Genomic DNA, 23,451 nt, shown 5'->3' with positions numbered 1-23,451 from the left:
AATAAATGGTTTTGAGATTTGAGAGGCTTTCTGTGCTTCCTGCTTACTGCCTGGAAGACACCAGGGTTTGTTGGGAGCACAGGGACACACTTCAGGTTCTGTAAATTGCTGAGGACCAGAAGGTACTGCAGCACGTAAGATGTCTCTCCCATCAAGACCAGAAATCCCCTAAAACCCACACAACTTAGGGCTGAATGGGTAAACCAAAGCAGAAACAGAAAAAAAAAAGAAAAGAAGCAAATATGGCAGCAACATACAGTAGTCCCCCCTCAAAACACCCAGAGAATGGCATGGAAACTGCTTACCTAGAACTAGAGCACACTGAGACCACATTTACTGCTATGCAATGCTGCTGTGCTAGCAATAAAGAGACTTCTTATAGTTTTGTTTAAAGAGTAGGCAATATTTGGTAGGATCTGTGGTATAACAAGTGAAACAAAGTTTGTATCTGAGAAAACACTCCTAAAATTAAAATTTTTATGAGTGGAAAAAAAAAAAGTTATGTAGAGTACTTTTGTAATAAATACCTGAAAATGAGGAAGCAATGAGGAGAAACGATACTTGGGCAGAGTAGGAACACAGACATGTGCTTCTCAAACATGACAAGAATGCTGTGTAACACCATTCATTTAATATATGTATACACGCATCTACTCACACACAGACACACACACGCACTTACACAGTGAAGTACAAAATTGCTCATCCCTCCAGGCTGTAATCTTTGCTAAGATGCTGCATACAGAGATCTACCTCACACCAGCGGCTGGTGACAGAAATAATTTACTTTGCCAAATGTTCACGTATTAACACATGAAAAGGAGTAACATTTTAATTAACTTTTTTCTCTAAGAACATCACAGAAAACCAACCATATGAATCCAATTTTAGAAATACATATTTACTTTAGCCTATTGAAAAGCAATTATGTTCATTACTGCCAGGAAAAAATCTTGTTATATATCACAATCACTTCTAACAGGTAATTTCAGTTCATTTCTTGATGGAAACAGGATCGTTACCTACCCATTTTAGAAAACTTAAGAAAAGAGAAAATAAATAGGAGAAATCCTCCAGGAAAGCTTTCTCTGGAAAATGTCTCAAGAAGATTCATGGAATTATAAAGTTGCATTCCCTTATTTAAAAAGGGAAAGGAAATCCAAAAGGTCTAAAGAAGCTTATAAACCTAATTATAGATTAAAGACTTCAATGGATTTGCTTGAAAATTACATGCTGGAGACAGGAAACATAATTTGGCGGAGAATATGGCAGTCCCCAGACTGCTCCTGATTCATCGTGCATTTCTGCCTCCTCCATCGAGCATTACCAAGGCTCTGGAGGTCTCTTACAGGACAGAGCAGAGCCCGTGTTTCTTAGATTTGTGAAGTCAAGAAAGAGGCTAAAACTGAAAAAAAAAAAAAACAAACAAAAACCTCTTATCAAGCACAGTGACCTATTAGCATGGCAAGGAGGAGAGCTGGCTCCCTGTAGCTGCTGCCTGTGCCTGCCCTCAGCCCTCAGTCCCCTGCAGCCAGCTCCCACCTAGCAGGAAAACCTCACTCACCTGACATACCAAAACACCCAGAGCACTACCAAAAGCTCAGTTTCTTAGTCCATTGCATTTATCTGGGGGGGGGGGACAATCAGCATGCATGTACCAGCTAACATTTTGAAAACTTTTAACTTAAAAAAAATAAAAATAAAAATTGTCATTTAGCTTCTATGCAAGTTTGCATGTTTAACTCATAAGTTATTTCCAAGAAACATATCCATTCCTGGATTATTGCTAAATGGCTGCCAGTCTCAAATATTGTCACTAAAATGCAGCATACTTTTCTTTATCTTTCTATATTGAAGGAAATTTCAGATAGTTTTGCTCAGTCTTAAAAAATAATGTCATTGTAGAGATCACAAAGCTAAAGCACTTAAACCCTACAAAAATAATGATGCAAGAAAATCATGAAAAACAATGGTTTTCTGAAATAAAAATGTTTAGAAGTGTCATTGCTTAACAATTAAGGATACATATCGACACTAAACATTAACACTTAAAAAGAAAAACAAGCTTTAAAAAAAAAAAAAACACACTACAGATACGAAACCTGACTTCAAGACTAGTGGTCTCCTCCATTTCCCAGAGTCTACTTACAGCAACCATCTTCACATCACATCTTCTGTATCCACCCTTGCAAACTTCCAGATACATTTCCATTCCCCACGTGTCACTCAAGTATCCAAGCCCCTACTTTCTATGTGAATCAATTCACTTCTACTTTGGGTTACTGAGAACAACAAACGCATATCAGTTACAATATGTCATTAAAATGACAGGGAGGATATAAACTCGTGACAGGAGTCCAAAAACACGTTTTTGCAGATAGAGAATGTGTATTTATACTGCCTATATTGCAAGCTGCTTTCCGCTCCTAAGGCATGCTTCAGCGCCACCCCTAAGCATCCAACACTGTCCTTGCCTAGGCCGGGGGCCCACGGTCAGACAGCATTACCTGCACCTCACGGCAACTATCTGAAAGCCAGGTGCCGTCCCTGAGCTGGTTGTCTGGGTTCTGCGTGTCCATGAAGACACAGACAGAAGGTGATCCCCCTCACATTCCCTGGGATACTTATCCAGGATGGACAAACAGGCCTCTGTAGGCCCTCACCTCTCCTTTGTCAACAGAGGTTTCACAGTAGAGTAGATGCTTTGCTTTCCGTGGCTGAAGTTAAGTGAGAGGAAACTACCCATGGCCCCTACTAGTGACTGATACACCACCTTGAACCTCAGTATCATAACCACCAAACAGTTCAAAGAAGCACCATGTGGTCATAAGGAAAGGAGTTGCTTGTAAACGTGACATTTCTAAGCATGGGAAATAAACACAACAGCTCTGTCATCTGCATTCCAGCAAATTCCACCACTCTTCTCATTGCCTCATTCTACCACAGGGATTTGTTTTTATTTGTTTGTATTTATACAGATAAGCATTAGACAAAGCAAAGCTTTTGTTTATCAACTTATATTCTAATTCAACTTTAATTCTAATTGTGTTCAGCCACAAATCTTTAAATTCCTAGACAGGAAGAGAGAGAATAACCCTGGTACGTGCGTTCCCTTCAGGGAGCACAAACTTAAAAACACATTCACTGTCTACCATCTTTTCTTGATCCTTCTCTACAGCATCTACTCAAACATTTACCTTCACCAAATGAAAACGTATCACCATACAGCAACAGTCTTGTGGGGTTTTCCTTTTATTTCTTTACACTGCCTTTGCCAATTCCATTCTAACTGAGGCTGTGAGGCTGACAAGTTTAATAATTTAACTGTGGAATCTACTATACTACAAAACGTTGTTAGCAAGCATTGCAATTAGGTTATCCATTAGAAACTAAGGAGACATCAGTCAGGAGAAGCCTAAACAAAATTAAGTGGGCTGTTTTGGGGAGTTTTTGTGTCAATTAGCGTAATCACTCAATTTATTTCATTTTAAAGAGCTGTCTCTCTCAGAGATGCGTATCTATACGCAGGGAGAGAGAGCATGGACGTGTGTAGACTGGGCACGCTGCCATGAGTTCATAAAGAATGGCTGCTGACATACTTCTGTGCAAGACTTCCACCACAGCTCTAACAGCAATGTGGCAGGAGAAAATACATTTTTAATATCCAAATTTTATGTTCTACATGCCCGGCTACTCGTATTTTAAGAAAAAAAAAATCAAACTGAGTTTTCAGAGGTTTGTTAAGAACACAATCTGCTCACAAATAATTTAGTATTTTGTAAAGATATACCTCTCTTTCAGAAGTAACAGACTACAACATTTTAATGAAAAAGTCTGTAGTGAAAATCAATAGGTTTCAGTTATTCTCAGTAATCTATCACAATACAACTGTTTTAGACTGCTAACATTTTTTAAGTTTGTTTTTTAAATTTTCACTACATAGCCCAAAACCATAGGCAAGCTCAAGATTCAAAGGAAGTTCAAAAGAGTACATGCCATTGCCATATCTGATTTAACGTTATTTATGCGACTGTGGTACGTCACATGCCACATGTGCATTGTCACAGTGTCACCCAGCCAGCAGAGCTACACATTTCTTTGGGCTGGGTTTGACCCAGTAGGTCAGGGACCAGGCTTGCTGGGTTTGTGAGGGCAGGCAGTGGCACACTGGCTCACCACACAAGTGCCTTTTCTCTTCCTAATTTGAACACAGTGGGCATCTGAATCCAATTTCACCTCCTCCACCCCATAAACCACAGAGGTATCAGTGTGAGGGACTGCCAAGAGAAAATACCTCCTTGTCCCACCCTCCCAAAGCTGTGCTTCCCCTGAGCCTTCCTCTTAGCCAGCCATGAGCATCTCAAGCTCAGAAGCATGACACAGGTTGCAGCCTTGCTTTCTGAGCCAACCTGCAGTTATCGTGGCTGTACTACCTGCTCCAGGATGAATTTGTGTTTGAAAAGCCTTCCTTGCTCCTCCCTGTGAGAGCAATCTATGCATAATGCCCATTGTTTGCACCAAAAGCCACGCAGCTCTACTGCATCAAAATCCAAACCAAGGTAAGTGCAACATTTTCAACGCAGTTGAAGGATATGATAAATAGGGTTATTCTTATCTCCTCCAAACACCACCCAACTTTTCATTCTTATATATTTTCTCAGCTGAGAGTACCTTGAAATAAGCATCAGTTCTGCTTAAAAATTAAAAGCCTTAAAGCCTTATCCGAGCAAGGAATGCAAAGACTGCGCCTGGTTCTGCACACCTCCGTGCTGCACAGCACTCAGATATTGCAGAAAAAGGTGTTGAAGTTTACGGAAGGTGTGCCTTGCTCTGCTTAGCAAAGCAGATTAGCAGCAAGCTCCCAATAACTGCCAGGATGGCCAAATTATCAGGGTGAAGGCGTCAGCAGGGCGAGTTGGAGAGACACTGGCTGTACCTCTTGCCACCCACTCTCCTCTATCCCGGCAGGAAGCCACAGTCCGGATCCACGCTATCAAACATGCATCTGGGGGAATAAATCATGATAGGAAAGACTCCCTCCCCAGGACACAGCACAGTCTATGAGACTGTAATGTGATCAAGTCTTTGAAAAGTGAGGCTAGCTAGATTATGGAGCAGTTTTCCAGACTATTTTAAAGTCTTATTTTACCAGTGGCAATAAGGTCTTGAAAAGATAAGACTTCCAAACACCAATTTGGGATTTCAGGTCATAAAGGGCTGCTATAAAAACACCATAAGATGCAAGGAAGAAAGTTAGTAAGTCTTCTGATATAGAAGTAAATATTAGTAAAGAAGTTTGAAGAAAAATACAAACCTCTTTAACCAGATTAAAAATGTATTAAGAAAAAAAATCATCTATAAATCCATATCCTAATATTCACTTTTTTTTTTTGATCTATGGATCCTCCTAATTCTGTAATATTATAAAAAGACTATAGATGTTCCTACCTAGCCCAGCTTCTGGAAATCATTTCGCCACATATCCATTGGGAAAAAATATGTTTTTATTTATTTATTTATTTATTTTGCAGATTTAAAGCAGTGTTGTCATTTGGTCAAATGGCTACCCGCATGTGCAATCTTCTTCCAAATCAGTGAGACACTTAACATTTGTACCAAGCTATACAATTGCCTACACCTACATCCAAAAATTTACTTTCAAGTGAGTAATTTGATTCAGGACAAGAAAAAAAAATTTGCAAAGTAATACAGTAACTGAAAGTTATTGCAACCATCAGTAACGGCAGGGTGCAGATGCACCTGGTCCTTAGAGACATCCGTGTATAGTGAAAGCACTGTTTGGGGAAAAAAAAAAAAAAGCACTTTGTGCTTTACTGTCACTGATCTGGGAACTATGTCACATTAAAATGAAACCAACTGAAACCAAGCAGTCACCTAGAGGTCAGAGGAAGCTGAGGATCTCCGCAAAGAACTGTAAAGAAAAGTGTTCACGAAATAACACTGCAAGCTCTACTAGATGTTGGAGGGTGACCACTGAACAGAAGCATAATGGCAAAGACAACCGACACATTTTTTACAGAAGATAGGAAACAGCATCTCAAAAATAGTAAGATATCCCAAAGTACCAAAGCACATGTGGAAGCACTGTTGTATTTGTACCGCTACAAAATGAAAGCCTACTTATTAAAAAAATAAATAAAAAATAGTATTAATGCTGCAGATGTATTACTCCTCCACTTAACTGCAGGAGGAAGGAATGAGAAGGCCCAGTTACACTCTGCTTTGTGGGTCTAAAGCCTATATTTACGCAAGTGAACAACTCTGCAAACTAATAAAGTAATGACTACAAGGTATCATGGCTAATGTAGTTGCTGATAACCAATCATCCTTTCCAGAAAAGCTCAGAAAAACAAAAACAAGCAAACAAAAAACCTCAACCACAGTGTTATGAAGCTACTGAAAGTGTATACAACTGCAAGTGTTTTACGCAAAATGTTTGCTCTTGAGTAGGGAAGTGTGGTCTGGTTTGGACTCTGCTCAGCTATAAAGCAAGGGCATAGCTAATAAACCCAGGTGCAGGCAATGCCTGCATTGCAAAGAGGCACATGGGCAAGTTCAAACTTCTGCAGATAAGCACAGCACTTATGGTGAAAGTGGACTCCTTGGCGTTAAGAAGTCACTACTGTTTTTTATCTGCTATCTGAAAATGAAATGAGAAGCTCACAGCGAAGCCAGGGCACTGGAGAGGAAACCCTCGGCTGTGGCGCCATTTCCTGCAGCACGGCAGCAGGTGAAACTCCTGGTGGGAGCCGCCTGCCCATCGAAACGAGGTGCTGTCATTTTTAGCGTGGAGCAAAACCAGTCTTGAAGGTTGCTCGGGGAATTTGCTAGTGAGATAATGCCAGATGAGCAGACTACGTAATTTGGTATTTACAATCCAGCAAACTAAACAAAACACTGTACCAAGAGGAACGGTAAGTGACTCGCACTCAAATCCGGGAATAGGTGGAAAAAGCAGTTTTGAAAGTCAGGACAATCTTAGCAGAAGTCTGCTGCTCTGAACTCAAGGACAACATCCCCCAAAAGAAATAATACTACAGGCATAAATAGCGATGGTGAGGAACTAAGGAGGAACTAAGCTCTGTGTGTGCATGTATTTAAGCACATGTATATTTAAAGACATATCTACATATATTTAAACAAGCCCTCTCTCCAAACCACAGAAAATTTTCTACAATTAAAGAACGAACCTCTAAGACTTTTTACAGCTGTTAATGATTAAGCAGACCAGATTCAGTGTTTGGAGGGGGGGTTCTGTGGTGACCCAAAATCACTTGCCAGGTAAGGGATGACAGAAAAGACTTGCAACTCCGTTTGCTTTTCAGCATGAGTGAAATGAAGCCCAAAGGGCTGATTCGGGCTTCCACCATGAAAAAGACAGCATGAAATGCCGAGTATGTGAAAAATACTGAGTCAGCACGAAAGCGCCTCTCCCTGCCTTGCTCCTCCTATAACTAGAGCCAGCCAAAAGGAAACCATCCCTGAATAAATGGGCAACGCACACGTACTGTGAAGAATATACCTCCCTTCCACACCCCCCTCCAAAAAAAAAAAAAAAAGAGGTAGAATGTCTAAAATCAGGAAAAACTCTTGGGCACAGTACTTAACTGAAAAGACCTCAGGCAGAAAAACTAGAAATGTCTTTCTCACACATTGTACAAGACTGTCCAAGAGATCCCGGGGCTGTGCAGTCCCACAGACCAGAAGACCAGCTCGTCAGGAGAAACCCTACAAGAGGGGACGGGCCATGCTGCCGGGGAGGGAATGCTGAGCAGCACGCACCAGCAGCCAAAACGCACAGGTCTGAGCCCACTGTGTGGCACTTGCAGGGCGTCAGCCCCAGCAGGACCCTCAGAAAGTCAGCGGTTGACAGGATGCTTGCTTGTTGTTGCACACGTGTATAAATGGGAAAAACGAAGGACAGACTTTGGGAAGAAAATCTGGCCCATCTAGGTAACATGATGATTGGGAAAAAATTCACAGTGGCCCTGAAAGAGGTACCCAGAGAAGCTGCTGAGTACCCATCCTTTGAGACTTTCTGAATTTGATCAGACAAGGAAAGCCTGCAGCAATAACCCCGAAGTTGCCCTGCTTTGAGGATACTGGACCAGAAACCCCTGAGATTTAATCCAACCTCAGTCACTCTATGATCCTCTGACATATTTCACGCCCAGCCTTTCACATATTGTATCACCGTTTGGTAATCTCCTGGTAAATCATACATTCTTATCTATATTTTATACAAAATATGATTATGGTTTAATTATTTATGTATATAATATGTATGTGCACACAGCTCTAGCCCAAATAAGACCAAAAAGTCTCTGTGTGATGAAGCACAGTATTATCAGTTGCTGACTTCAAGTTAAGACAGTTAGGAAGCAGCAACCGTCTAAAGGAAACTATAGAAGTTGTCAAACACTCTAAGTCTGTAAATCTAGAGAAACATGATCAGTTCCCAGAATAACACGTTATGGTGGTCTGTGAGAACAAGGAATAAAGGTCCTCTGAACATTTGCATCTGCAGGAATCTATTAGTAGGAGAAATATCTAATGTCGATCAAACTTTGTAATACAGTGCATAACATCTGTATAGAATTCGTAGTCAAACACTACATTATTTTGGGGGCTAAAATCAGACCGTCATCCTTCTCTTCCTGCCCATTACAGCCAGACAACACTGGACACCTCCACAACTACCTTTTATTAGTAAATAATTATTGCTACATGTCCGGTCTGACAGCAAGCCCAGGATGTGCAATACACATCAAGAGGAAAAAATTTATGTCACTAGTTTCTGATAAAGCAGCACTTTATATCCATAATTTTGCAGATCAGGTTTAAAGGTTTAATAGTTCAGATATTCTCCTTCTTATTATAAGATTATATTCAAAAATTATAGTTGGTATCACCCAGAGAGTAGGTCACTAATGAACATGAGAGGACATTAAGACTAAAAGGAGCAGTGGAGCATTCAGGTAGTGGGGACGTTGCCAATATTTATTTCCCTTTCTTTTCATCTTCCCATTTTCCTTCAACCTAAATTTCCAGACTCACCTCTAAACATACAAGAATATATTGAAACAGACCAAAAGCACATAGCCCAGAATGTCTCCAAGCCCAATATCTGTTAATATCTGATGAATCCTTGATTTGAATTTCACAGTGGATGGACTTCCTTATACTTTACAGCAAACGGACTCTTGGAGCAAGGAGGTGGCTTGATTTGCTTCACCCACTTCATGCACCAACCTCGCACTGCAGGGGCTCAGCAACAGGCACCCCTCAGTAGCTTGTCTTCCAGGCTGAAGAGCTGCACATTAGTCATTTCATTATAGGAGCCTTCCCACAAGCTGAACAGCACTGGGTCCCGCAAGATTTCTGTGGAACTTTACCAGCAGCCTTCCTTCACTACAAAAAAAAAAGGAAGTGACTGCTTCCCAGCTTTTATCCAGTTATGGATAATTAAGGAATTTCCACCTTATTTCACACCTGTTTAAGGAACTCATCAAAAGGCTCTGAGAATACCAACACATTATGCCTTCTTATCCATACAGTTGTTTTGTTCAAAGCACTCCAATAGGTTTGAGACATGTCATGCCTGACAAAAGCCAGGGCAACTCCTTCTCAATAGACCACACCTATCTACATGCAACTAATTCTATTCCTTACCACAGTTTCTAAATAACAAACTTGGAAGAGGTCCAAGCTTTACCAGTACACAGTTCTCTTCCTCTCCTCCAGAGCGCCACTTAAAAAAAAAAAAAAGTGGTATATCTGTCACTTTCCCATCATTAGGTACCAGAATAGTTCCATTGATCACATCTAAAAATGTAGCTTTTGCATCATTTTTAGGGACTGATGAAGTCTACCATTACTTCTTATTTCCTGCCATCAGCCTCTCCTAACGCCCCAACGTGCATTAAAGATCATGAAATGCTGAACTGAACTGGCTGGTCAAGCATTACCAACCTGAAAACAAAGTAAACCAGATATTTCCTAGACTTGACATATCCATACAGCCTCTAATGTTACACTGAAGTGCAATGAATTTTTGGTCAGTACAGGCTTGTTGATACCTTTTTTAGTACTTTTTTTTTTTTTTCACTTATCTCTTACACAGTCTTCCCTCTTAAGAAAGGTAATAACAACCTTATTGCAAAATTGTCTTTGGGGATTTCTTTTTTACATTTGCTGTGTGAGTTGGATACATGTTCTGTGATATTCCTGCCATAATTTAGATTTAACTGTGCAGAAAGGCACGAAGAACTTCAGTGTACCAGCAGATACTAAAGCAGTACAATACAGCCCTATCTTCAGAAGACAATTATCTCCAAGATTACATCACTGACGCTTTGCAATCCTTTAGTTTGGATCTATTTTGTCATTTCAACATCGAAGTATTAAAATCAAAACGGATGCTTAATTGTAGCAAGATTTATCTGTCTACTTACACTACTTTCATTTCAGGAATCTCCCCCCTTTATTTACAACGTCCCCGCTCAACAACTGTGATCTTCCATTTCCTCCAACATCCTGTCTGAGAGAAATGGCAGGAGTCCAAAGCAATTTGTTAAAATGATTTAAATTCTTCCTGTAGGAACGCGACTAAAGTGGTCCTTTCTAGCCTATGATCTAAAGACTGCTTCTAAAGGGAGGGTAAAACCTAACCAAGAAAAACAAGCCTACCACCAGGGTTAAGTTTATGATAAAAATGCCTTGCATTCGCACTGTGATTTTTTAAGAGCTACCATAAGATTCATGTTTTAGATTGAGCACTTGTAACTAGAATCGGGTGAGCTACCAGCCAGGACACACTGACACGAAGAGAAGGTACGGTGGAGGCAGAGCCCTGCTCTTTCCACAGCTCCTTGCGACCACACAAGCCTGCTGCAATGAAATAAACTGGTAGAAGCCAAGGCCTGGAGGAACAGAGGAAAGGACTTGGAGGGGCTGGTAGCAACCATGGCTTTGCCCTCTTTGGCTGAAGGCACATACCCACAACTGGTCAATGTATAGTTTAAGACCATTCTTCTCCCCAGCTGGCTGCCCACTGGCGGTGCCCACTGAACCAAGGAACAGAGTACCTCTGAACCACCGAGCAATGCATTTGCATCAGGCCAGAACCAGCCATATAGCCCAACTTGCTGTGCAGCAGCAGCTTCATGACCGCACCGAACTGTTGCCTGCCAACTAGGACCATCGAATAGTATCTAACCCTTATTTTTAAAGCGCTGATACCATTATCTCTGGTAAATTGTCCCAACAACTGACCATTGAGGAACACGGAAAGCACCAGTTTAGAAGAGCATTATGTATCTCAGGGGGCATTTCTACACGACACAACAGCATGTGATCCTGGTAAGTCTGTGTCTGAGCCTGCTTGGTGATAAAACAGACTGCTTCATCCTGCACGGCATCAGCCCCTCGAGTGCCGTGCAAGGCTGAATTCTGGAAAGTACAATGTTTGCAGAGCTGGGAGTGGTTGGAAAAAAGCGTGCTGGCTGCGGTGACCTGCCCAAGGGACAGCAGCAGGAGAAGCCCTGCGCTCCCGGGCTGGCACCAGGCTGCTGGGGGTAGCGGAGGGACTTGGCTTCTCCCGAGTCACACACGCACCTGCACCGGGCGCCTTTTTATGCCTTTCAGAAGAGAGCAGAAGGAAAAGCGTCGACGGCTTCAAGCCTGCTAGTGAGGGCTGCGGTGTTAGAGCTGTTTAGCGGGTTGGGAAGAGCGACGGGGTGCGAGGGGCGGCGGAGAGGCCCCGCCGCTGCCCCCCGGGTACTCACAGCGGGTGCCAGCGCTCGGGCAGGCGGCGGTGCAGCGAGATGCGGTCGCTCAGGTAGATGTTGATCTGGTGCCGCCGGATGCTCTCCTCCTGGCGCCGCTTCTCGGCCGGGCTCAGCTCCAGCCGCACCGCCCGGCCCAGCTCGCCCAGCGCCCCCGGCTCCGGGCCGGGCTTGGCGTACACGGGCTTCCGCAGCGAGGCTTCGTCGGCGGGCGGCGGAGGCGAGGGGTCGCCGCGGCGGGGCGGGGGGCCGCGCCGCCAGGCGAAGAAGCCGAGGGCGGCCAGCAGCCCCAGCGCCAGCAGCGCGCCCCCGCCGCGGGACCCCCGGCCCCGCTTGCCCCGGCACACGCCGCGGCCGAGGCGGCCGGCCATGCCGAGCGGGCTTGCGGGCGGGAGGAGCCGCCTCTCCCGGACACAGAGGCGGACACGGGCACGCCTCGCCCCGGGGGAGCTCGGCAATAAGTTCTCGCCAACCTGCACCGGCCACGCAGCGCAGCCGGCGCCTGCTCTGCCCCCCTCGGCTTCGCCAGGAAACCCGCCCGGCTCCTCCGCCGCGGCTCCTCCCTCCTTCCCGCCCCGCCGCCGGCCAGCCCGCGGGGCACGGCTCGGCTCGGCTCGGCTCGGCTCGGCGCCGAGACCCTTCACCGGGCGGGACCTGGCGGCCCCAGGGTGGGCGCAGCCCGCGGCTGGCTCCGGGATGTCCCGGTGGCGGAGCTCCCGCTGGCCCCGGGGGCTGTGAGGGGCAGGGAGGGAGCGGTGGGGATAGGCCCTGTGCTGCTGGTCCAGGCACTGCGGGTGTAGAGTGAACCTTTCTTACCTGTGGTGGGGGGATGCGGTCACCCCAGAGCGTGAGGGAGCTGTGTGGTGGACACGTGTATGTACCCCCAGTGAGGGAAAGTTAGGATGGCACAGGGCTACCATGGCCACAGCGAGCAGCTTTACCTCATGGGGATCACCAGGTTGGCCCCAAGGCATCCAGGAGGGTGACAAGGGACATTTCGTGCCGTGGAGGGACTAAGAAGAGCTTTGGGGTGGAAGGAAAGAATCCTGTAGGAAACCAGGCTTCATCAGCTCCGCTGCCTCCAGGACAGCACGTGGTTTGACAAAAATGAACGGAAAATGGGCCAAGAAGCTGTGGGAGTTAATGACAAGCTCTTTTTTTCACTGGAGAAAGTGGTCCTCTTTGTTGAAAAAAGTCTTTAACGTGACCTCATAGATAGAAATCCGGAAGACAAGTGAAATCCCAAACTCGCTATCCAGATAACGGGCAGCCCATTCCATGACTTGACAGAACTATGGAAAAAAGCAACCATGGCACTTAGTCTGAACTTTCTGTTTGACTTTTTCATTTTACCCCTTAATAGTATTTAGCCTTCTTTGTTTAAACTTAAGATCCTGAGGCCATGCGATCACATGAGAATTTGTGGGTTTGCTGTTGAAAACAAATTAGGCATAATACAGCTGATGCAGTTTATCTCTCAAGAGCAGCAGGGAGCTGAAACACTGTTTTTGAAGTGTTACGTGCATTGTGCCTTTTACAAAGAGGTGTTTGTCCTCTGATTTTGGAGGCCTATCAAGCTCAACCCAGCCGAGGACTCTGGCCATGCCCAGAGGGACGCAGCAGAATTAGGTGTGCTCACCAGCACTGCTGAGGAGTGAACGAAAACATTTCTGATACTAAGCAAGAGGGAAAACCTGGTCACTACCAGACAGGGTCATAGCATGCAGTTATGAGCTATTTCCGATTTTAGATGCTAACAAATAGTAGATGGGACAACAAACGCAGAGGCAGTCAACTACTCTGGAGGCCTTGCTCTGGACGGAAGGTTGCTGAATAATAATGAGTCACCCTGATGCTGGAAAACTACCATAAAGCAAGGAGTTTTGGTGGATTTGATGATGAGTATGTGTGTGGATAGATATAACTTAATAATTTCTTATCCAGCAATACAGTTGTCTATTATAGATAACTATATATACGTAAAACCTAGTTTCAAATTACATTTACATGTTGCAATAAAACTTAAGCTTAATAGTAGCAATGTATATATGTGTAAAGATGCTTTGCAGCCAACTTTTAAATACCAACATGATGGACATTAGAATATACATTGTATGTAAAGGAAGCTAAAACCCTAAAAATGCAGGTGACATTTCTGGTGCACGCTGTGGGCTTAGGTTTGGTTGTTTGGAATAAATAGTCTTGATTTCTCCCTTTGTGGGAGGCTGCAAATTACTTAGAAGATGGTAACAAATATTAAGCATGAGGAACCAAACAAGGCTTTCTTGGAATTAATCAAAGGAGAAGGAGTTCTTCCCAAAAGGAATTATTGGGGAAAATTCAGAACACGTAAAGAGCAAAATTCAGGGCTGAGATTTAACTAAGAACAGTGGGAAAGAAAACAGGAGTATTCTGCTGCAGGGGTTAATTTTACGTATTAGAACAATACATAGGGTGCACAAGAATATGATTACATCACTAAAACAAGTTTGGGGTGAAAAAATGGGAAACTGAAGACATGAAAATACTGCAAGAGACATCCTGTAACCAGGATGCGGTCAGACAACATTGTTGAAGAAGACAACCGGCATAGGAAGAACGGACTTGAAACAAAAATAGGAGAGCATCAGCTTTCTTTCATGGTGTCATAGAATCATTTAGATTGGAAAGGACCTCTAAGATCCTCAAGTCCAACCGTTAACCTAATCCTAGTGTTAACCTATCTTTCGCAGCAGTAGGAAAGGTTACAGCAGGTAGTACACTAGAAGTGTGCTACTCTGCCTGATAGTTGGCTCTCAGTAGTAATAATGCCATTAAGCCATGTAACTGGGAAGGCTTTCCATGATCATCATTGCAGCGAGGATTGGAAGTAATGCTAATAAAAGGCAGTTCCCCAAGGGATGATATCCAAGCACATAAATCTAAGGAAACTCAGCAAGAGAAAGTACAATAACTATGCTAATGCAAAAAAAATAAATAAATAAAAATTTAAAAAAAAAATCAGTTGCATTCACAAATACATCTGGACAAGATACAAAAAACGTGAATTCAAAGACACTTTTTCTCAACCTTTTTTAGAGTTTGTACAGTTTAATTAAAATGGGGAGACTGACATGTCTGAGCTAAAATACCGAACGTATAAAGACTTAGGGAAAACCTCTGCTCTGAGTGTAAAAATAAGCCCCAGAAATAAAAAAAAAAAAAAAAAAGAAAAAAAAAAAGAACCTTTAATAAGGTTAATGAGTTTCCTACTATCCACAAAGCTTACAACAGTATTTTAATGGAAAAGTTACTTTTCAGAAATTCTATTGGCTTTTTCAGGTTTAATAACAAAACAATTGGTTTTGAGATTTTTGTTTTTTCAAGATTAGTAAGAATATTTAGTGAGATGTAAATTCGGTTACTTTAGGATTTTCAGTTATAAGTAAGTAGAGTAACCAGGCAAGTAATATAAAATCTATAATTGCTTATCAGGAAGATCTAATATGCCCTCAATTGCCAAAACAGAAGGTCAGTGGAATAATACATTTGAAGAGTTTATTTTTTAAAAGTGTAATAGTATTTTTTCACAAAAAAAAAAAGGAGGAAACAAAATATTGCCTAAACCTTTCAGAAAGCAATCAGACATAAAACTAAGAAACGGTAAGAGAAAACTACAGTATGTAGTTACCCGTAAGAATTTATATTATAGTAAATATAATACCTGAAAGTAAGAGTATATCTCATGCTCACTTGAACATTCATTTAAATTGCAGACAATATTTGGTTTATCTAAAATACATGGGCTTGTTGAAGGAATTGGTCTACAGACAACGAAAACTTAAAGCAGTAAGATGAATTATTTTACATGTGTATTAGTAGTAGTAGTTATTCTTCCTTTATAGTGATGATGTGCAGTACAGAAAAAAATAGAGGTATTAAATATTGCAAATGCTTTAAAATTTTCCTCATCCAAAGTTTTCTTTTTACAAGATTTTATTTGTTAGATCTGTACTTTTAGTCAAAATAAAGCAAAATTACAGAGGGTAAGTGGGGTTTGGAGATGTATGAGCAGATAGAGACTGCATTTTGAATAAACTCAAAGTTCAAATGGCTTCCTAAATTCACACTTTCTGGGGAAAAGAAAGTACCATATCGTGCTTCAGGATAATACTCCCAGTTTTAGTAACAACCAACATTGAGGTGTTCTCAAAAAAAAGGAAAAAATTATCAGAGGAACATGGTGTACAGATACACTGCAGAGAGATAGGAAATTTGTTCAGGGAGAAGATTCAGTTGAGTTATGAAACGTACATTGGCAAGAGCTGTGGACCAGTGATGGGTCATTGTTCACAGTCACTTTAACTGGGCACAACACAGCATTACCCTGCAAAAAAACTGCTCCCCCCGACTCCCACCTTGGCAGCTTATTCCCTCCTTTGCCAGCACAAGTGTGCTTGTCTTTTTTTAAGCGTTATTTCATCCCATTTTTTGACCAGTGCCAAGCATTTTTTTTTATATTATTATTAAAATCTTTGTCTTGAAAGTGTCATTATTTGGTGTAGTTGCATAATGCAGGAAAAACATGGGATGGGATGGGTGCTGCTTTCCCAGCTGCAGGTATGTGTGAATTTGGGGTGGGTGCTGAGGTCCTTTGTGCTGCAGTGGGGACCCCAATTTTACAGGATAGCCCTTGTGGCAGGAGACAGCCTGACTGCGTAACGAGTAGGCAGAGGCAGAGCATGTCAGGAATTTAAATGGGAGGAAGAACAGAGGGTATGGAGGCCTAAAAATAAAATAGGTTAAAAACACAGACTTGATGAGTGAGATAGAAACCATCAACTATTTCAGGCATCTCGTACCAGTCTGAAGAATGAATGCTGTATAATTCTGATACTGACAAGCCAATAAAAACAGACTGATTTGGTGGATGTTGCTTGTACAAGACCTCACCTGTACTGGTTTGCAGAACACTGTATGTGTGTATGTACATATATATGTAGACATATATATGTATACGTACACATACACACACATATACAAAATACCTTGTTCAAATGACCATGTGCAAGCCAGGATAGCTTAAAGATAATAAGGATGTGCATGCCAAAGGCATCATTCGGTTTATTGTTTGCTATGGGTATGTGTTGTTCATTCATAAATTTCCTTTTTCAAATAGAAAGCGTGAACTGTAGAAGCTAGAAAAGATCCTAAACATAAAGGAAGTCTTGGCTTGTAAGCTTGAGTATCAAAAACTATTGAAACAAAACTGCAGTTCTGCGCACAGAATACGGTATGACAGGACATGTTACCGAAGGGACTGTTTGAGGTCTATTGCATTTGAATTTTTCTTTGAAATTTGTATGAATTGATTTTTCATAAATTCTTGTGGGGCATAGTAAATTGAAATACTAGATTCCAAACAATTGTCGAAAGTTTGATGAAAAATGTGGCATATTCAGAAACATGTAAGTGAAGTAATTACAAAGTTACAGCAGCTGGTTATAGAAGACAAGGTGGAGACTTGTTACATATATTCTGATCCAAGGACTCAAGGAGAAATTGAGTGGTGGAATTAGCCGTAGTCATCCCATACTGTAGGCACTTACCATTTTTTTAGTCATTTTTTTAAGGTTGTTTCTGCTTCTGTGTCTGAAAGGACCAAAGTTAACATTTATGAGTCTCATGATACTGGAGAGGTATCTTCTTTTCTCTGATGACATTTCTAATATAGGTCAACCTTTTTCAGTAAGAGATAGACAAGTATCTTCACACAAAACAGATGCTAAAACTTTCAGTTTTCTTTTTTGCAGAAGTATGACTTTCTTGTGATTCACAGCAGTAAGGTCTTTCAATAGAAAATAAGCCTTTTATTCCTTGAATTGCCATAAAAATAATGCCATCATATTTGGGGATTTGAGGTGCCATCATCCCCAGCCTCTCAGAATGAAGATTATGACTGAGTCAGCTATCTGCAGCTTTCTGGATTTTTTTTGGAACAGATTTCTTGACTACTTGCATTTGTCCTTTCTGAGATATTTTTTATGATGATAGTAATTCTGCAGTCTTCCATATTCTGTGACCCTGAATGATACACGAGGTAGAAATTTGCTCAGTATCATGGTGTGAGGACATGCCCATTTGTATTATACCCTACTACTACTGTAAAAGCAACCACATTTTCTGTCATGTTATCTGGGCAATTTGTAGTTCTACATCACTGCACGCTTGCCATATTATAGTTATTTTACTAGCTCCACTGGTGCATTACATGCCCTAATGGCTTCCCGTGTTTTGTTTTGCAAATGAGGAGCTCCATCTCTTGCAGAGCAATGGCTCTAAGTTTATTTCCTTTATGTTACATTGTATTGTAAGTAGCTTTAATAAAGCTTATATTGGCCCATTTATCTCCCTGCTGGTGTTTAGATATCACTCGCAGTGGGGACTTCTGTTGGAAAAGGTTCACAAGTGTTGGCCTCACATGTCTGTTCTTGACTCATCTGTTCTGCTTCCTTGGTGTGCCTGCTCTTGTCCTTGCACTTTTCTCATCTTTTTGCCCTCGTTGCAATCCAACACCAACTTATCCAAATGAGCACACTGGTGGCACAAAGGAATTCCATGTGAAAAGCAATGTGTTTTTCAGTGACTGGACAAACCAGATGCAGATGCCTTCCAAATGATCAATGCACCATGTGCACTTGAAAGCCTTGGTTTTGTCTTCTCCTATATTCTCTTGCAGCCTAAGCCTTCTCCATTCTCTTACCCTAATGACCAGTTTGAAAGACTTTGGCTGTTCTTCCATTGCTGAAGAAACTAAGTTGTGCATTTCCCAGAGGACTTGGTAATGCATCACCATAAGAATATCCAATAGCACTTTATTCATTTCAGAAGAGATATGATTGTTACCTGATTCCTATCAGTGGCAGAAATCACTGTGTGATCACATCTCTATAAATGCCTAGAAAGCTGACTGAAGATAGCAATGATCATCAGATAACAACAGCAGAATTTAGCACAAATAATTTCCTCTTTCATTTTGTAAACCTCAACAAATATCTCCTGTTGCTTATGAGTTTCTTCAAAGAAGAGTTGCATCTTTTGCTGCTAAGTTTCTAATTATATTTGTGATATGTTTGTCTGGAGTTTCAAACCATTAGTAGAATTTGATAGCATGATCATCAGCTACATAACATAAACTTGTATGATCAACACATTCAGCAGCTTATCTCAAAAGGTAAACTGGAGAGATCCTGTCACTAATTTGACTTTATCCAAGCATGCACTTTGATATGGTAAGTATGACCCAGTTTTCTTGAATCCTGAATAATGTATTGCATTAATCACTCTTGTCATTCCATTCTTCCAAGCTCTGAAATCTTGCTTGAAATTAATTACACCGTCCAGTTTTATTCATCACAGTGAGTTCCTCACACTTCTGTACTGTTGAGAGCGGTTTTATTGGCTAGACCAAAAGTTTGCCTAGCCATGTATCTTGCTTCTGATGATGGCCAGCATAAACATCTTTGTGCTTACGGATTTTTTTTAACAAAAGTACCCATGTTAAATGTTTACATGTTTTACATTATTTAATGTATGATATCTATAATGGAGGAAGCATCACTGAATACTTACCCTGTCTAGGAATTTGTCCTATTGTTTCTGTGAGGATAAATTTGCAAAAGTGTAAGTCATTTTTAACCTGCTGTGAGCGGTACTCTCCCAGAGGATGGGTTTAAGCGGCCTTACACAGTCAGTACTTTTTTGATGGAGTCTTTCCTGAAGTACAGCTTGTTAGGCCCTTTGCCATGATGGTCCTGTGATCTGGATTTGCCAGTGGATCAGAGGAAGAAAGCCATATAACATGGAAAGTATGGGTGTCTCTGAATAAAACCTGTGGATGGCTTCATTTTAGTGACACCAGGCAGTTTCAACTACACTCTGTGCAACGTCTCCTAATTCTCTCTGCCCCAAACCTCCACCATTGTAACAAGTGCCGTGTTCTGCCCTTGAAGTCACAAGTTTTGATAGAGAGCAACCTGCTGGAAGTTATAGAAGTTATAGGGGCATGATAACATATTCTTAAGTTAACCGGTCAACTGTGGTTCGGGAGTTATTTCACCAGAGCTTCATCATTTTTTCAGTTTAGGTGTTGTAGATCAATTTAAGCTGGAAAAGGTTCCAGGCTACCTAGGAGGCTGAAGGCAGAGAGAAGAGACTTAGAAACAAAAATGGGAGTTTTATGCTCGGAGACCAGCCGCTGGGCACTACTGGGGTGCAAAGCGATGTTTGGTGGGTAATGACTGGTTTCTGTAGCGCAGAATTGTATCGAAGGAGCCTGTGAGGGAGGGAAGGAGGAGGCAGGAAGGTGCCGCTGCCAGCCCAAGGGGCCTGCGGCACCCGCGATGGCCGCGGCCGCCTCTTTGTGTGGAACCAGCGCGAAGATGGCGCAGGGGCCGGCGGCAGCGCCGCCGTGAGGGGACGACGCAGGCCCTCGGCCGGCCTCCTCCCGCCGGCCTCCTCCCCTCCTCCCCGCCGCCTTCCCAGCGGCCGCCGAGGGCCGGGGGCGGCCGGGCCGGCCGGGGCTCGGCGCCGCCGCCGCCGATGGGGGAGTGCGGGGTGCCCCCCCAGGTGCAGCTCTTCCTCCGCGCCTGCGAGCAGGGCGACTGCGAGACCGCCCGGCGCCTCCTCGGGCTGCCCGGCGGCAGCGCCGAGCCGGCGGCCGCCTCCGCCTGCGGCAGCGAGGAGCCGGCGGAGCCCCGCGGAGAGGCGGCGGCGGTCGTCGCCACCCCGGTCCCGGTCCCGGCGGCCGCCGCCGTCCCCGTGGACTGCACCGACGAGGCCGGCAACACAGGGCTGCAGTTCGCCGCGGCGGGCGGCCACGAGCAGCTGGTGCGGTTCCTGCTGCGGAAGGGGGCCTCGGTGCAGAGCAGGAACCACTACGGCTGGAGCCCGCTGATGCAGGCGGCCAGGTAGGGGCGCACGCTTCACCCCCACCCGGGGGGGGTCTCCGCCCGCAGCCGCTGCCGCCGGTCCCCAGCCTCGGGTCGCGCCCGCAGGCACCGGCCTGCTCGGAGGACGGGCTCGGCCCCTGCGCCCCGGTCCCTGCCGGGGAGGGCGCCCGGGAGCGGCCCGAGGAGCCGGGCGCCCACCTGCCGCCCTCCCCGCGGCTCCCCGGGGGGCAGGAGGGGTGGCGGGGGCTGGTGCGGAGAGGCATCCATCCCAGGCATCCATCCCAGGCATCCAGGTATTGGAGCTGGGCACCCCTTGATACTGCCAGGGTGAAGCGAGCACCCCAAAGCTGCAAGGGGTCACCTGAACCCCAAAACGCTGCATGCTCATCCTCCCTTCCTTGGCAGGGAGATACGTGCAAAACCCCTGACCAGTCTCAGTCCTTCTTCTCTTAACCCTACCTGTTGGAAAATCACCTCCAATTTAAAACGGATTGAACTAAGTATAAACAATTCATTTTGCTTGCCTTTTCCTTATTTTCCTAAAGGGCTCGCTGGAGGATATGCAGAATCATTATTTTGGGTATTAGTGGCAGAGCTGGGTTGTTTTCAGTATCGTACCATTCTCGTATCACTCACCGCAGAGCTGCGGATGGTTCCAGTGTTGCTAATGCTTGAGTTTCTGCTTATCTCAATGTATACAAATACCCGCTGGGTTTACATATTTTGCAAGGTTGGGGGGCCGTGTTCTACTTTGATAAATCAATGCTTAATTGAGAGATTTTTTTTTCTTTTATAACTGATTAAAATACTTGGAAGAAAAAAAAATCTGTTTGAAAGTCAACATTCTCTTTTCAATTAAAGCCCACAGAAAGTTCCCAAAGAATGAGTCACACAGCTGGTTTTCCAGTAAGAACAAGGAAGACAAGGTTCAGCAGTTCTGTTATTTTACGAAAGTTAAAAAAAAAAAAGCCCCAAAAACATTCTTAGATTTTTTCTTTAATGAAAACCTCACCCTCGTTCTCTAAAAACAATAAACTAAATCACCATAGTCTTCTAATTGTTTTAAAGAAATGACTTGCTACTATTTGAAACGTATGATAAATATTGAAGCCTGGGGAGGAAGCTTAAAATGGAAGAACATGTTTGTTTGTTTTTTTAATGGATAACCGAAAAGAAAATATAATGACTGTGCAAGCATAGGTCTCAAACTATGTACATGTTGAATTTTCTGGCTGTGTTTAGTCCCATTGAAATTGGTGAGATAGCATATATGTATAAAAGTAATCACGTTTGCAGAGATTGCGGGATCTACTGAAGTGGCACAGTGAAGGCTACAAGCACAGACTCCTTGCAACTTGACAGTCCCTGGAAACTTTCTTCTGCAACTTAATGTTTTCTGGAAAGAAGCTAGGGAGTTTGTGTCTCATGTCTCATGTCTCTGTTAGTGGTCAGTAGTGTTCCTGGGGATTTCCTCAAGTACCATTTGTTCTGTTTCAGAGTGCAAAAGCAGCTTTCAGGAACAAAGCTTGGTTGTGTTAAACACTGCACAAGCATATAGTAACTTATGATAGCTACAACAAGCAGTGCAAAAGTACACATCTTATAAATGTATTATGTTTATTAAAGTGTGGGATTGCTCCTCAACTGGGGAGAGGTAAAAGGTTTCCATTTTCTCACTGTGAGCAAGCTGGTTTGAGGTATTGTGTTGGTATGAGGTATGGTAGCGGGGGGCTGCAGGGGTGCCCTCTGTGAGCAGTGCCCAGCAGCTGCCCCATGTCAGATCAGAGCCAGCTCCAGACGGCTCCAAAGGGGACCTGCTGCTGGCCAGAGCCGAGCCAGGGAGTGACGCTGGTTGGGCCTCTGGGAGAGCAGATTTAAGGAAGGGGGAAAAAAACCTGCTGCAGCACAACAGCTGGGAGAGTGAGGAGTAAGAACAGCCCTGCAGCCCCCAAGGTCAGTGCAGGAGCAGGGCAGGAGGCGCTCCAGGCACGCAGCAGCAGTTCCCCTGCGGGCTGTGCAGAGGCCCCTGGTGGAGCAGGCTGTCCCCCTGCAGCCCATGGGTCCCACATGGAGCAGATCTCCACACTGCAGCCCGTGGAGGAGCCCCCGGTGGAGCAGGTGGATGTGGCCTGGAGGAGGCTGCGGCCCATGGAGAGCCCCCGCAGGAGCAGGCCCCGGGCCGGAGCTGCAGCCCGTGGAGAGGAGCCCACGCAGGAGCAGGGGGTCTGGGGGGAGCTGCCGCCCGTGGGGGACCCGTGCTGGAGCAGTTTGCTCCTGGGGGATGGACCCCATGGTACAGAGCCATGTGGGAGCAGTTCTTGAAGATCTGCTGCCTGTGGGCAGCCCCCACAGGCTCAGTTTGGGAAGGACGGCATCCTGTGGGAGGGACCCCACGTGGAGCAGGGGCAGGGAGTGACCATGAAGGAGCAGCTTTAAGGACTGACTGCAGCCCCCGTTCCCCTGCTCCACTTGGGGGGAGGAGGTAGAAAAAGGTGGAAGGGTTGGGAGAAGGTGTTTTTAGTTTGAGTTTCTCAAATATTTAAGTATATATTTATATAGGTAATAAATGTTACTAATTTCCCTATGCTGAGTCTGTGATCGTTATTTTGCCTGTGATGATAATTGAATGATCTCCCCGTCCTTTATCTCAACCCTTGAACCCTTTGCATCATATTTTCTCTCCCTTTTCCTTTGAGGAGGGGGAGTGAGAGAGC

At 43.9% G+C, this 23,451-nt stretch overlaps 2 protein-coding genes across 5 annotated transcripts in view; one reads left to right on the top strand and one right to left on the bottom strand.

The window, feature by feature from the left end:
- The window catches only part of GALNT12 (polypeptide N-acetylgalactosaminyltransferase 12), a 48,922-nt gene extending 36,573 nt beyond the window's left edge, over nucleotides 1-12,349 (bottom strand). Inside the window, exon 1 of the mRNA XM_013181114.3 lies at nucleotides 11,808-12,349. Coding sequence (XP_013036568.2) covers nucleotides 11,808-12,178 — 371 coding nt within the window. The 5' untranslated portion in view covers nucleotides 12,179-12,349. The remainder of the gene's footprint in view (nucleotides 1-11,807) is intronic.
- Nucleotides 12,350-20,318: 7,969 nt separating this feature from the next.
- ANKS6 (ankyrin repeat and sterile alpha motif domain containing 6) overlaps nucleotides 20,319-23,451 on the top strand; it is a 46,373-nt gene continuing 43,240 nt past the window's right edge. For 2 of the 4 annotated variants that reach the window (XM_048079583.2, XM_066992674.1), the window contains exon 1: nucleotides 20,321-20,755. In XM_048079583.2, the coding sequence (XP_047935540.1) occupies nucleotides 20,388-20,755 (368 nt within the window). In that variant the 5' untranslated portion in view covers nucleotides 20,321-20,387. Of the gene's footprint in view, nucleotides 20,756-23,451 lie in introns of all 4 variants that reach the window. The other 2 variants (XR_010829566.1, XM_048079582.2) reach the window with 2 other exon arrangements.

Source organism: Anser cygnoides, chromosome 2, assembly GCF_040182565.1.
Source record: "Anser cygnoides isolate HZ-2024a breed goose chromosome 2, Taihu_goose_T2T_genome, whole genome shotgun sequence".
Classification (NCBI taxonomy): domain Eukaryota; kingdom Metazoa; phylum Chordata; class Aves; order Anseriformes; family Anatidae; genus Anser; species Anser cygnoides.
This window is presented reverse-complemented; position numbering and strand designations above follow the sequence as displayed.